The 14,293-nt window shown below is 44.1% G+C and overlaps 2 protein-coding genes across 6 annotated transcripts; both read left to right on the plus strand.

Annotated features, from left to right (window-relative positions):
• The first annotated feature begins 602 nt into the window (after positions 1–602).
• On the plus strand, positions 603–10,295 carry trim110 (tripartite motif containing 110). 5 transcript variants are annotated; one of them, XM_086202888.1, is made up of 10 exons: positions 603–715; positions 1,425–1,957; positions 2,030–2,125; positions 2,237–2,470; positions 5,648–5,670; positions 5,797–5,942; positions 6,722–6,993; positions 7,241–7,384; positions 9,806–9,866; positions 10,153–10,295. In XM_086202888.1, exons 2-9 carry the CDS (start codon positions 1,466–1,468, stop codon positions 9,839–9,841), a joined length of 1,443 nt encoding a protein of 480 aa, XP_086059014.1. In that variant the 5' UTR covers positions 603–715; positions 1,425–1,465; the 3' UTR covers positions 9,842–9,866; positions 10,153–10,295. The 5 variants fall into 5 exon arrangements, with proteins under 5 accessions (XP_086059014.1, XP_086059015.1, XP_086059013.1 ...); XM_086202889.1 differs by lacking the exon at positions 10,153–10,295 and having other exon boundaries at positions 9,734–9,827; XM_086202887.1 differs by lacking the exons at positions 9,806–9,866; positions 10,153–10,295 and adding an exon at positions 7,869–8,000.
• cbln12 (cerebellin 12) lies at positions 10,069–13,247 on the plus strand. The gene is made up of 3 exons (XM_086202890.1): positions 10,069–10,364; positions 11,703–11,822; positions 11,892–13,247. Exons 1-3 carry the CDS (start codon positions 10,083–10,085, stop codon positions 12,087–12,089), a joined length of 600 nt encoding a protein of 199 aa, XP_086059016.1. The 5' UTR covers positions 10,069–10,082; the 3' UTR covers positions 12,090–13,247.
• The last annotated feature ends 1,046 nt before the right edge of the window (positions 13,248–14,293 follow it).

The raw sequence follows: 14,293 nt of genomic DNA on the forward strand, positions 1-14,293 counted from the left end.
TGTTTGGTATGAAAAATAGGAGCATGTTATTGCACCAATAACTGCACATGGTAGATGAGACAGGTGAAGGGTTGTTAGTCAGGTGTTCTTCAATGTGGGTCACACACTACCTGTCATAATTAATGTACCCTTCATCAAATTGTTGTCATCTGATGATTCACTCATTTGTATTTTCTATTCTTCTGGAGGGAGGGATTCTGTTGTTTTTGTTTGTGTTTTTTTAAAATCAAGGTGGAAAGATTTCATTTTTACAGTTGCAGATTCACGTTCAGAACCAAGAACTCTGTCGGTAAAATGAACTGTGATTCAGCCCAAAGTCACAACAACGCGTCTCGCAAACCGACAGAGTTAAAAAGTTGTTCTCATTCACGATTGATCCATTTTACAGTTAACTTTAACAAAGCAAGTGAGAGCTCATGAACTGCTCATGTGTACGTACCGTCACGTGTTCGGTAGAATCACACTTGAGAAGAGATATTTCAAAATGGACATTTTAAAAAGTCCTGCAGCTTTGAAAAGAGCAGATGCCATGATCAGAACCCCCCCCCCCCCCAGTCATGTGACATCCGTGAACCCAGGGCAATGGTTAAAGCAGACACTGGGGGAGAGGTGAATCTGTTGGGATTAGCCTCTACAGTCAAGTCACACACACGCACGCACACGCACGCACACCCTCACCGATGGCTACCGCCTGCAAACTCCCGCTCAGCAGCAGGTAAGAACTCCCTCCCTTCCTCTTTAATGTTCTTCTGTTGCATTTGTAGCTAAACTCTGGTGATGGGCGTTGGAAGGAGTCGGTGGTGAAACAGGCAGCACCATGAATCAGGCCAGCAAGCCCTCGAGGATGAGCTCTTGATCCGTCCAGAGCACCAACTTGAGGCTGAGTCCAGGTAGCTCAGCTGGGGCCGCTGTTACGAAACCTTCCTGAGACAGCGAATCATATTTGTATTTGATTATTGATCCGAGAGATTGTTTACTTGCTGAATTCCTGAGTTAGAAACAAGGCGGGGGGATTACTGCAGCCAGATGGTTCTATAAATGGTGTCCACAAGTATGTGATGTTTGGTTTAATTGACTCGATGCTCATTTCAAGTAGTCATTTGTGGTGTTGCTTTATTTTCCCTCCCACTGTGATTTTTCTCTGTAGCAGCGGTTAGCACTTTGGGAAGAATTCTATTCATAGAGCAGCAGTAGGATTAGGGATCTAAGCACACAGTTGGAGTGAAAGGAGGACGTTCCACTTGCCACCAGCTGAACACTCGTCATGTCTTCGCTTTACATGTAACAGCAGCACAAAAATAGTCTTTTGTTTGAGTGACAGGCCCACTTGTTACATTTTATCATGCTTTGTTTCAAGATGTGGATGTAATCGAATCAGTGTTTTCCCTCCTCCTTCTTAATCAACTGTGTCACTGTGTTGTTAGTCGCCTTGAGTGACTCTTCAAGGCCCCTTCATCCCCTCGACATGGCGTCCCAGGAGGAAGAGCTGACCTGCTCTGTCTGTAGAGACACATTCAGCCAAGCCCAACCCCTGCCCTGCGGTCACAGCTTCTGCCCTGCTTGCATCCGTGAGGCCTGGAGCAGCCTGGTTGAGGGCAAAAGTCGCTTTACCTGCCCCCAGTGCCAGGAGGAGCCAGGTGAGGTACTGTGTGACTGCTGCAGTCCCGCCGAAGCCGATGAGGGGCCGGCGTGCTCGGCTGTCAAGACCTGCCTGAGGTGTGAGGTGTCACTGTGCTCCGAACACCTCCGGCATCACCTGGAGAGGCCGGCGTTTAGCAACCATTTGTTGGTGGATCCGCTGGGGGACCTCTCCCAGCGAAGGTGTCCCACACACACTGAGATATTCCGCTACTACTGTGCTGACGAGAGGGTATACGTGTGTAGCGACTGTCTGCTGGAGGGAGGCCACGTGCAGCACAAGGTGAAGGGGCTGCGACAGGTGGAGGAGGATCTGAAGGTTAGTGTGATTGTGTGTTTAGGCTTGGTTTGTGCATGGGTGGGGGGTTTGCTCAAACGTGTGTTTTCTCAGGTCATTCTCCAGACACTGCTCCAGAAAGCAGAGGAGAAGCTGGAAGATGGAGAGCGAATCCTCAAAGAGAATGAGAATATTGACTCAGTTGTTGCTGTGAGTACAAACCTTTCAACTGCATGGGTGTGACGCAACATAGGGACCTCCACAGATAAATGCATTTTGTCCAAATGGTGTGACTGACCACAGACTCTCTACTGATTCCAGGACTCTCTGAGGGAGGAAAACACCCAAGTAGAGCGGATGGGCTCAGACCTGCAGGTGCAGGTGAAGAGCCTGATGGTGGCCCTGCTGGAGATCACCGGGAGAGAGAGGCAGCAGGTCATCGATCATGTGCACGAGGACTGCGCCAAGGTGAGGAGTGAGATGAGCCAGACGCTGAGCATCCGGCGCTACCTGGCCTCACTCCTGGCAGAGACTGACCCCTTCCTGCTCGTCTGGGTGAGTCTGGGAGCTGAATGTCAAAGGAACTAGAAATTTGCTTTGCAAGTCAGTGTGATTCTTGACACTGCTTGCCTGTCATCAGGAGTTTCAGATTGTGATGGATTTCTGTGTAACTCTCAGTAGGAGTGACTGTGCTTTCTGTTTCCCGACACTCTTTGGATTTTTTCTCTGTATGTCGAACTGAATAAATACTGCTGTGTGTGTGTGTGTGTGTGTGCGCGCACGTGCAACTGTTCCTTAGACATTTGTCTTGGCCCATCTGTGTCCTCCTGTTTCTGAGGCTGTACGAGGGTCTTTGGTTTGGATGGTTCACCATCATCTTACTCGATGGATGGATGGATGGATGCTCTTAATTAGAACTGGATGTACCAAACACTAAGCTTATGTGTATGGGTGTATGTAATATTTGATGATCCCACCCACACGGAAAAAACCTATATGTAACATATATGTTTGACAAATAGGTAACATATAAAGTTTTGGCCAATTTCCTATATTATATGTGCATATATGTAGGTTACATATATGCACATATAGGTTACATATAATGGAAATGGGCAGTTTACTTACATGTCAAACCGACATGTGGACCTATATGACCTACATACTGTATCGATTCTTTCCCATGTGAAATTTGCAATTTAAAACCAATATGCCTTTATGTACAGGAATAATTAAATCCATAAATCAAAACCCAATATGTCTTGAACTCTAACATAACTTTATTCACATACTAGCAGAACAAAAATAATAAAACGTCCTCTCAAAACAAACGGGAAAAAAAGATAATTCATGGCTTCTTGTGCAGGCGGCGTAACTCGGTGAGCTTGCTGTTCATAGCAGTGCTCAACTGCTAACCCTAACTTACTTGCTACTTGAATAATTTTTGCTCTGTAAACTGAACATGTTGTACAACATAAAAAAAAAAATTAAGAATTAAATATCCTTGTATTTTTTTCTTGTTTTTAATGGACAATCATTATGGCTAATCAATGGTATGACAGCATTCAGGAGACCCATATGCCCTGTATTATGAGCATATACTGTATGACATGTATGTGGATATAAACACGCTACATAGGAGACCTATATGCCCTGTATTATGAGCATACACTGTATGACATGTATGTGGATATAAACACGCTACATAGGAGACCTATATGCCCTGTATTATGAGCATACACTGTATGACATGTATGTGGATATAAACACGCTACATAGGAGACCTATATGCCCTGTATTATGAGCATACACTGTATGACATGTATGTGGATATAAACACGCTACATAGGAGACCTATATGCCCTGTATTATGAGCATATACTGTATGACATGTATGTGGATATAAACACGCTACATAGGAGACCTATATGCCCTGTATTATGAGCATATACTGTATGACATGTATGTGGATATAAGCACGCTACATAGGAGACCTATATGCCCTGTATTATGAGCATATACTGTATGACATGTATGTGGATATAAGCACGCTACATAGGAGACCTATATGCCCTGTATTATGAGCATATACTGTATGACATGTATGTGGATATAAACACGCTGCATAGGAGACATATATGCCCTGTATTATGAGCATATACTGTAAGACATGTATGTGGATATAAACACGCTACATAGGAGACCTATATGCCCTGTATTATGAGCATATACTGTATGACATGTATGTGGATATAAACACGCTACATAGGAGACCTATATGCCCTGTATTATGAGCATATACTGTATGACATACGTTGGGATATAAACAAGATATATAGGAGACATACGTGGCCTGTATATGAACATATATGTGACGGAATTGAACATATAGGCAGCCTATACGCGACATCTATGTAGCCTATATGCAACCTGTATGTGCATACATGCACCTTATATGCAGCATATAGGTTGCATATAGTTGCACACAGTATATGCAGCATATAGGTTGCATATAGTTGCACACAGTATATGCAGCATATAGGTTCTTTCCATGTGGGCACAGCAGTTGTGAATGGAGACTTGCACAAATTTATATTCTGTTTTAATTATTTGACTAAAATATCATTCAGAACTGCAATAAATTTAGATGGAAACAGAACTATTTTTACATTCTCAGCTGAAGCTGTTTTTACATTTTATACTCTAAATCCTCTCATCCTCCATCCATTCATCCATCCATTTTCTACCGCTTATCCTGTTAAGGGTAGCGGGGGTGGGGGGGTGGAGCCTATGGATTGCGATTAAAGGTGATGTCATTGTGCCCAGGGGATGAACCCTGATAATCTCGCATTCCCCATCGTACCACCAGCAGGTTCAGGTTGGCCTGTACGGATAAAACATACCTCATCTGTTGGACTCACGGACACACAGTTGTTGACTGGTACTGCCTCAGGTGCTTCCAGCGGTGCATTGTTATGGACTCCTCTGCTTGCTTGCTAAAATCTAGTTTTCCTCTTGTCTTCTGGTCAGCACCAAGTAGATAGGACTGGATGGATCTCTTTTGTTTTGTTTTCCTATGTGGCAAAGCCAAGGGGCCTCAGAGGGGACATATCAAGAGAAAGTCAGCCGTTTAAAAAAGAAGTGTTCTTTGGTGAGATCCCACAAGTGTTCTCACAGTGTGTACGCTATACACCTGTATCTGCTCCACAACCACCTGAAGTCTGGGCAGTGTGAGTTAGTTCTGGAGTCACGGAGGAGGATTGGTTGGTGCTCTCTGATCAAAGCTCAGACTGCACCAACAAGAGGACATAAGGATACATTTCCAGAGAATCTGAATTCGTCGTGAACAACCTCGACCAGGGCCCAGAGGTCAGAATGATTTCCATGATATATTTAGATTAATATTCTTCTTAGCCACAGAATCATCACCCCTGCAAGAAGTAGGCTTTAACTTGAAAACATGTTGCTGCCCACTGGAGGGCACTCAATATTTGAGGACCTACCTGGATGGTGTGTGTGTGTGCGTGCGTGCGTGTGTGTGTGTGTGTGAGGAAGCGCATGTTGAGCATGCCCTCAGTCGTTTTGAAGCACAGTGACCTACATGTATACTTTTGTGAGATACTGCAAAAATATTTATTTCTCATGTGGGCCCTCATGCAGAGGTAGCTTGCGTTGCTGTGACGATCCCTGAGCTGATGGCTGTTTCTGTGTCGTGTGCTCCTCTGCCCTCAGGCCTTTCAATCAGATGACACCAAGTGAGTCCACAGCCAGGTTGTCCTCTTCGGTGTGATGTGGAGGAGCGACGTGTGTACGTAAACATCGGCTTCTTCTCTGGGATGAAACTCAAGCCTCTGGTGGTGGGCTGTTTCCTTGTATTCTAGGCTGCTGGCAGACCTGAACAGTCCGCTCTTCACACCCGACCCAGTCAGTCTGGACAGGAAACACATCCTGGAGGACATCGAGAGCAAGTATCGAGAGTTTATCCTGGCGACCCTCCGCTGCCTCGGTGAACTCAAGAGGGAGCTCTGTGAGTGGCAGACGCAGGACGTATGCCCTTCTGGTGTTTTTACTCTCTAAACATGGTCACCTTATTGTGGCCTGTAATAGCCAAATTACTGTTGACTGCCTATTCATTATTCAGCTGCTTCCATCAGCGGGGGCAGTAGAAGATGAGCCTCGACTCCTATCAAATGTTAAGGTGCAGATTCCTCACCCCACCCAAGAATAACCTCCTGTTATTCTACTTGAACAGGCTCAATACAACACCAATGAGCAGTTTCTTATTTAATAACTGTCTAAAAGCTGCATGCTTCTGCAATGATCCACACGACGCTTCACTCAAATGCTCTCATAGCAAAGCCTCAGTCAAATCTGGGTGAAAGTCCTCTGGTCCAGGCTGTCTCACTCCCTCAGTTACTGGGATTCTTTAAAGTTTTGAAGTCGGTTCTGAAATAAAAGAGTCACATCTTTGTGTTTAGTACTGCAGTCACACTCTAAATTTCCCTGATCAAAGTCTAAATCTGGAGCCCGGGACATTTATTAAGCTCCTTTACAAAACCTGAGTTGTTTATTTTTTTGGTTTTTGTTTTTGTTTTGTTTTTTCAAATATCTTACTGACTTCAAATGGCAACAGGCGGTCTTCTGTGTAACTAGGACTTTTCACATTCTGGTTGCATTTTAGCAATATGTGGGTGTCTTCTGGAAATGTTTCTCAAGTCATTAAAAAAAATAAACTTTTGTTGTAATTATTCCAAGAGCAGCTCCAGACGTTATGTAACTCGGACAGTGTTTCTCGTGATGTTCCAGTAACCAGTCCCTTGACTCTGGACACCAACACAGCTCATCCCCTCCTGAGCATCTCTGATGACCTGCGTGTAGTCACCAGGGTTAAAGCCCGGCTGCCCTGCGCTTCTCACCCGGAACGCTTCGACCACTGGCCACAGGTCCTCACGGCCCAGAGTTTCTCAACGGGGACCCACTACTGGGAGCTGGAGGCTGAAGGATTCTGGGATATCGCCATCTGCTATAGAAGCATTGGACGGAAGGGTAAAGAGGGCAATGCCTTTGGGAACAACAAGGTACGCCGCTCACCTGGTTGGTTTAGAGCGTTTACATGGCTGTTTGTTATGATTCAGTGTGGTGAAAGGATGACTTATTAACCCTTCTCTCCCCAGCACATTTGCTCCTGGCATCAGGAAGATTATAGAATAGAATCTGATCCATGACTGATTTTTACTGATCAAAATCAGCATTTTTCTAAAACACTGACGTTCTAACTTGATCAGTGAGCCCTCCTTGCTTCAACTGCCTCTTTAATTCCTCCAGGTGTCATGGAGTTTGACACAGCAGCACGACAGGAAGCTGGCTGCCTGGCACAACCGGAGGAAAACCCGCCTAACGTACCAGATGAGTGGCAGCCATGTGGCGGTGGCCGTGGACTACAGCGCTGGCACCATTACCTTCTCAGAGGTGGGACCATCTAGCAACCTTGCTCATATCCACACTTTCTCGACCACCTTCACTCAGCCGGTGTCGTTGGGTTTTGGACTTTACAAAGCTGAGCTCAACAGCCACATCGCCATTGTCAAAGTCTGAAGGGAAACAAGGAAGAACGGAAATGCGTTGTTTTCCTCTGAAACCAAACAACCCTGTGCTGGAAATGTCCTAAGATAGAAATCCCCTAAAACTACGATCAGCAAAAGTTTCTGATAGAAGCCAACGAGAATGGAGCGTTCAGTGCGGGGGGGGGGGGACAGTAACTGGAAAGAAGCAGATGTGATCCCTATCATCCAAAAATGTAAAACAAAATACTGCTGTTGTGCAAATGTGATATTAGATATATTAGATTCATCCTTTCTTTGTTTCAGCTTGTGGACAAACACATTTTGTTTGTAGTTTGAACATTTAATTGATATGTTACCAAAAACACTTTTTTTTTTTTTTTTAACAACAGCGAAACTGGAAAACCAAACCCACCCCAAACGGTTCAGTTTCAAAACCCTCAAGCAAATCATCCGCTATAATCCATGTCCTCTTCATCCATCCGTATGCTCACTCATCCACCAACACTTTGGTTTGAACCAAAGAAGAGACAGAAAAAGAGCTAAAGCACTTGTGGATGGTGCTCTGAAGAGTTAGTAAATGTTGTTGAACAGTTGTTAGCCATGTTAGCTTCGGTCCAAATGTCCGTGTCTGGCTCTGTCTGCATCCTGGAGTCACAAAGAAGTGATGCGGGAGGCGAAAATACACTTTTTGTGAGTAGTTTAAAGGCAAAATACACTTTTTTTTTAAGTCAATTTGTCAACCTCCTGTCAAAAATTTGGTTGTTAGTCTTGGCAGTGTTGAATGTTTGAACTCCGTTGTGTAGAATTGTTCATGTGCAGAGTTTAAAAACAGATGGTTGATTTCACATTCAGGTATTTCTTTTTTTTTTGAGCTCAATGAAAATTTCATTCTAAAGAGGTGATGCTCTGTGCAGGATTTTGTGACATTGCAAATTGTTTGGTTGTTTGTTTTGATCCTGGTCCAATAATCATCATCTATGAGATGCAATAATCAGCACGCGAGGTCCAAACCTGAGCGAACAAACTCTGAGAATGGACTGGTAGAGAAGTAGGACACATCTTATGTCCAGCAGTTGTGCAATGCAAAACACTTGCATATTCATGTATTCTGGAATTTTAATGACGCTGAGGGAGTTAGTGATGTTATTAAGAATGTAGCGAGGGACACGAACAGGATTCATATTTTTGTGTGCCTTAACACACGTACGGAGAGAGTGTTCAAATCCTACGGATGGCTTGAGGTGTCGTCGTCAGGCTAAACCACCAAACTCTTCTTGGAGCAGCTGATCCTCCAGCTTGTGTCTTCTAAAAGAAGTTACATAGAATGTGTAAATGTTTTTATTGACACGAAAGCATCTGATCCTTTTTAACTCAGCAACAAAGCCAACACAACAGCTTTTGATTGGATATTGGCTCAGATGCTCAATTATCTTCCCATTTTCTTTATGGCACTGTAAAGGTGAGTGGGCGGGTGCGACATGGAGAAAGAAGCAGACAGAAAGTGGGGGTGGCTGAGAGAGAGAGAGAGAGAGAGAGAGAGAGAGAGAGCAATCATAGCACTCTTGTCGACTCAGTTTTATCTGAAATAATGTGAGAGGGGAGGAAGAGAACGAGACTTTTGTCCACATTTTAGTTCCCCATTGGGGAGTATGGAGTACGAGACCATTCAAATGGAAACAGGTAATATTTTATTTTCTTTATTCTGTCAGAATATAAAAGGATTTTTTTCTGAAAGGAGGACTTGTACTTGATTGACTGTGAATGTTAGATATATTATTTTCAGTTGTGTGTCATCTTTGAAGTCAAATGTACGTGCAGTGAGATGATGTCCGTCAGAGCGAACCCTTTGAACACAACACACGCTGCTGCTCAAGTATGAATGACCCGTGCCGTTTTAACGCTTGTGAGACTGCTTGAGACTCAAGGCATCACCTGATCTTTGTCACTACAAGGAGAACAGAAAGACTCACAGATGTTTGTATGTAAAGCTATTGTTTGTAAGTGTGAAATGATAGCACAAGTGAGAGAAAGAAAGTGTGTGTGTGTGTGTGTGGTATGTGAGGAAACGCATGTTGAGCAGCGTTGGGAGGGAAGGGGGTACGTGTAAGAGACAGATGGTCACTCAGTGGAGTTGTTCCTCCACCCCCTCTCTCTTTCTCACTCCCTCCTGGGTTCCACATCCTTCCGCTGTCAGCTCTCTTAACTCTCATCTTCTCCTTGTTTTTCATCCTCACCTCTCATCGGCATCTTTCAGCATCATCCTCCTCCAAAAAAGGTCTAACCCCGGAACCCTGTTCCTTATCTTGTCCTGCTGCCTGATCCCCAGATACTTCTCTTCTGCATCATCAGTTTTATTCGCTGAAGAAATCGACTTGAAAAGAGCAAAGGTCTGTTTGTCATTGTCATTCTGGCCCTTTCTGACACGCCTGCACGTCCTTCACTGTGGTGATTTGGGATTTAAAGCAAGAAATAACAGCAGAGATGATTGACACCTATGACCAGTGACCAACTCTGAGTATTGTCTGTTTATTTACACCTCAAGTTATCAAAAGTTTCACTTTTTAAAAAAGTCATATTAGACTCAACATCCAAGCCTCACAGTCATGCACCTCAGCTCAGTCACCTTAGACTTTGCTCTGCTGCTGCTGGTGCTCCTGTTCTGGGGGCCACCAGGATCCAAGGGCCAGAATGACACAGAGCCCATCATTCTGGAGGGGAAATGCTTGGTTGTGTGTGACTCCACCCCCTCGTCGGAGCCTGCTGGTAACGCCCTGGGCATGTCCGTCCGGTCGGGCAGCGGTCGAGTGGCCTTCTCCGCCAGTCGCCAGACCAACCATGAGCCCACAGACATGAGCAATCGCACCATGATCATCTACTTTGATAATGTGAGTACATGAATGCCAGAAACAAATGTTTTCCACACGAGCTTGCACTTTACACCCAACTTTAATATTTACTTGCTTCATAATTGTGAAAACTTTACCAAAGTTTTAAAGGAACATGCCAACTTTTTTAGTGCATACACAAACTGTTTGTCCTCCCCAGAGTCAGACAAGAAGATAGATCCCCTCCTTCCTCCTCCCCCTCCCCGTGCTGCATCAGGGAGCTGAGACCCTCCGAGACAAGCTGACCGCTAGTTAGCTTAGCACAATGAATGGTGGTGGGTAGGAAATGATAGCCTAACCATATTAAAAGGAGTCAAATACACTTTTCTCCAAGACAGATGGATGCTAATATAATTGGATTTATATAATTAGGGTTTCACAAAACATTTCATGAAATAAAAACAAAACATTTTGAGACACTGTAGAGTTACAATTGGACACATAGCTGAACTACCTTCCTGACTGGGTGAAGGGAGTCTACAGAGCACCTGAAAAGCTTCGGTGCAACTCTGTCAAGCAAAACAAAATGATTGGTGAGGATTAGGAGGGAGACTGCTGCTGCTAATCATGGTCAACTTGATAAAACAGGATGAGGAGGATTACTGCTGGACAAACCAAGGGAAGCTGCCATGAAAGGACAGTTGTACAGTCACCAGTTAGACGGACAATAAATACAGTTCATGATCTGTTGTAGTCTTTGTAAAGTCTGTATTTTAGTCCTCACAGCAAGTTTGACTGCACTACGAAGATGAAGCGGAATAAACTGCCCGTTCATGAAGAACTGCTTGTACGTGATTGACTCGGGGGAGATATACCGAGACTCAGATTCTGGTCCATTTGATGACTTTGAACTGCTGTATGCTAACACTTCCCACCCACTACCATTCATTGTGCTAAGCTAACTAGCGGTCAGCTGGTCTCTGAGGAGCTCAGCTCCCTGATGCGGCACAGAGGAGAGAGGGGGATCTGTTTTCTTGCCTGACTCTGAGGAGGATGGACAATGAGCGTATTTCACAAAGAGTTGCATGACCATTTACCCCCAGGTGACTATGATTGCACTCTTAATCACTCCAGCAGAACCATTATTGAACGATTTCAAGACGCATACACTAACTGGGCCATCATGTACAGACAGAATTGTCATTTATGTTGGGCCTTTGTGCAGATAGAAATGAAAGATAAATGGTTAATGGACTTAGTTGTGTCATCTCTGTCGCAGAGTTGAACAAGGGGAATGTTTTCAACACCGCCCGTTGATTCTCCCTGGCTCTTTTGAGACCCTTCGCAGGTTCATTTCGATGTCACATATCGTCCTCCTTGCCTGTCTTGACAATCCAGATCTTAGTGAACGTGGGCAGTCACTTTGACCAGGAGAGCAGCGTCTTCCTTGCACCAAGAAGAGGGGTGTACAGCTTCAACTTCCATGTTGTAAAGGCTTACAACAGGCAAACCATTCAGGTACGGTCGCTCTAGCAGCGATGCCTCTCTGTGCAGTGGCTCAAAATACAAACGTGTCTCCTCTTCTAGGTCAGCCTGATGGTGAACGGCTGGGCGATGATTTCTGCTTTTGCTGGCGACCAGGATGTGACCAGGGAAGCAGCTACAAATGCTGGCCTGGTGATCATGGAGAAGGGGGACAAGGCTTACCTCAGACTGGAGAGAGGCAACCTGATGGGGGGTTGGAAGTACTCCACCTTCTCAGGGTTCCTCGTCTTCCCCTTGTGAGGATGTTGCGTGGAGAGCAAGTCAAAATGCTGTAATGGTGATAGGAGGAAGGAATGGATGGAGTGAAACAGATGAAAGGAGGCAAGAAAAGCTTCCATCTGCATCGCTTTATGCAGCACATGACAACATGGTTTGATGATCTTTAGGTTGTTCTTTTCTGAAGGCTAAAAAAAGGTGTTTTAAGCCTTTCAAGTACTCACAAACAGGTATCTTGATCTCACCAAAACACTTGCCTCCTTCATCACTTCTTTGTGATTCAAGAACGCAGAAGGAGCCGTCCATGTATATTTAGCTGAAAGCTAATGCTGACTGATGGCTGATAACAGTGAGCTTGTCCAAAAAAATGTCTGTTTACCGACTCTCAACAGCGTCGTCTGGTATAAACACACGTCTTCCTTATCCAGCTGCATGCTCAGAATCCACAAACACTTTGATTTGAGCTGAAACCAAATGAGGAGTTTCAGTTCTACTGTGCACCACTGTGAACGTGGAGAAGTGAGTCATTTCAATTTGATGCGCCAGTTGGACATACGAGTTCATGGTAGCACTGAACTGGAAGACTTAAAGTTTGTTTTTTTATCTCAAATAAAAGTTTTTGTGGATTACTGAGCATGTGACTGGAGAAGGAAGGCATAGATTATACAGGACAATGTGTCTGAGGGCTTGTGACTGGACATTTTTGCGGTTGTTCGCCGTCTGTCTCCATGAGCGTCAATCTAAACGTATGTGGCTGGCTCTTTCTGCATTATGGAGTCACGCAGAAGTAAAACAGGAGGGAGAAATTTGCAGGAACTCACGGCACCTATTTGTGAGTAGCTGAATGTCAAAATACACTTTTCAGATGAAGCGTCGCTTGAAGATATTTTCATCTGAGAGCAAAAAGTGAGTGAACTAGATTTTTTTTGTGGATTTAATGTGCTCAGTTTCTGTGTATAAATTTATATAAGAGATATTTAAAAGGTGAATTTTATTAAATTATAAAGTAACAGTGTGCAATGTGGGCTTATGTGCAAAGACAATGTGAATGCTTCATTCTTCCTGGTGGGAACACCGCTGTGCTCCACAGGGCCTCCTGTCCATCTCATTAACGTACTCTGTACTCTGTTGTGTCCTTTGACTGATGCTCATGCCTGTTGTCTCCCTCAACAAATGTTTATTTATGCAGAAATTTCTATTAAGAATGAATATTAAAATGAAATAATACAAAATGATGTGTGTGGTTTTGTTTTGTTTTTAAAGTTAGTGCACAGGTTGTTTATTCCTTCTCACAAATATAAACAATACAACAGTGATAGCACTTTTTTTGTTGGCTTCATGCATTTGGGAGATAAACGACAGGAGCAAAGGAGCAGTGTGCCTCCCTCTTGTGGTCCTCCAGCCAGTGCCATGGCAGCTGTTTGTAAATATAGCTCTCACCAGCAGAGTTGGCGTTTGGCGTGGACCAGGCAGACCAGCGTGTGGTGGAGTGTAAGTGTGGTGAAAAGCAGATACTGCTCGCAGGGCCTTTGACAGATGGAGGCTTTGGCGAGCAGGAAGGCTCATCTCTGCAGGGCTGCCATGGATAAAGTGTGGTGTGCTGTCACATGTAATCATTTACGCTTCCTTGGGTCATGACCACCAACTCTCTCTCCCTCCCTCTCTCTCTCTCTCTCTATCTATCTATCTATCCTGCATAATCAGAATTATACTTTTATGATTTCAAGATGGCCGTTTCAGTATTATCTGAAAATAGAGAACCGAGACATTAATGTGCGGTGTCGCATTAATGTAGTAGTTGGAGAAGCATTAATAATAATAATGGATTGAAGTCTTTGAGGACTTTGTGTCAGACGACACTCAGTCTTGATGCAGGAACTTGTTTCTCCTCGTCAAAGATGCCACAGTTTTGTACTTAAAGACAATATGCCATCAAGCACAAAAATACAAAGAAAAAATAGATGAATACGATCCTTTTGTGAGATGATGAAAACATAAACGTCTCCGTCTCAAACAAAGATGTCTTCTTCAGTCTGTAGAAGAGGATCTGTGGGCAGGATGTCTCTGAAGTTCCACACTATTTAACAAAAATGGTATTTTGGCACATACTTATTGTTCAACAAATATTGCACTACCTTCAATATGAAAACTGCAGTAGGCCATATTGTTATTTCAATTGTGTTTCAATAAATTGTGCATCCCTATTCTTTGGACGTCATTCATTACTA

This window comes from Aulostomus chinensis, chromosome 5 (assembly GCF_037954235.1).
Source record: "Aulostomus chinensis isolate RoL2024-O1b breed Wild chromosome 5, RoL_Achi_v1.0, whole genome shotgun sequence".
Lineage (NCBI taxonomy): Eukaryota > Metazoa > Chordata > Actinopteri > Syngnathiformes > Aulostomidae > Aulostomus > Aulostomus chinensis.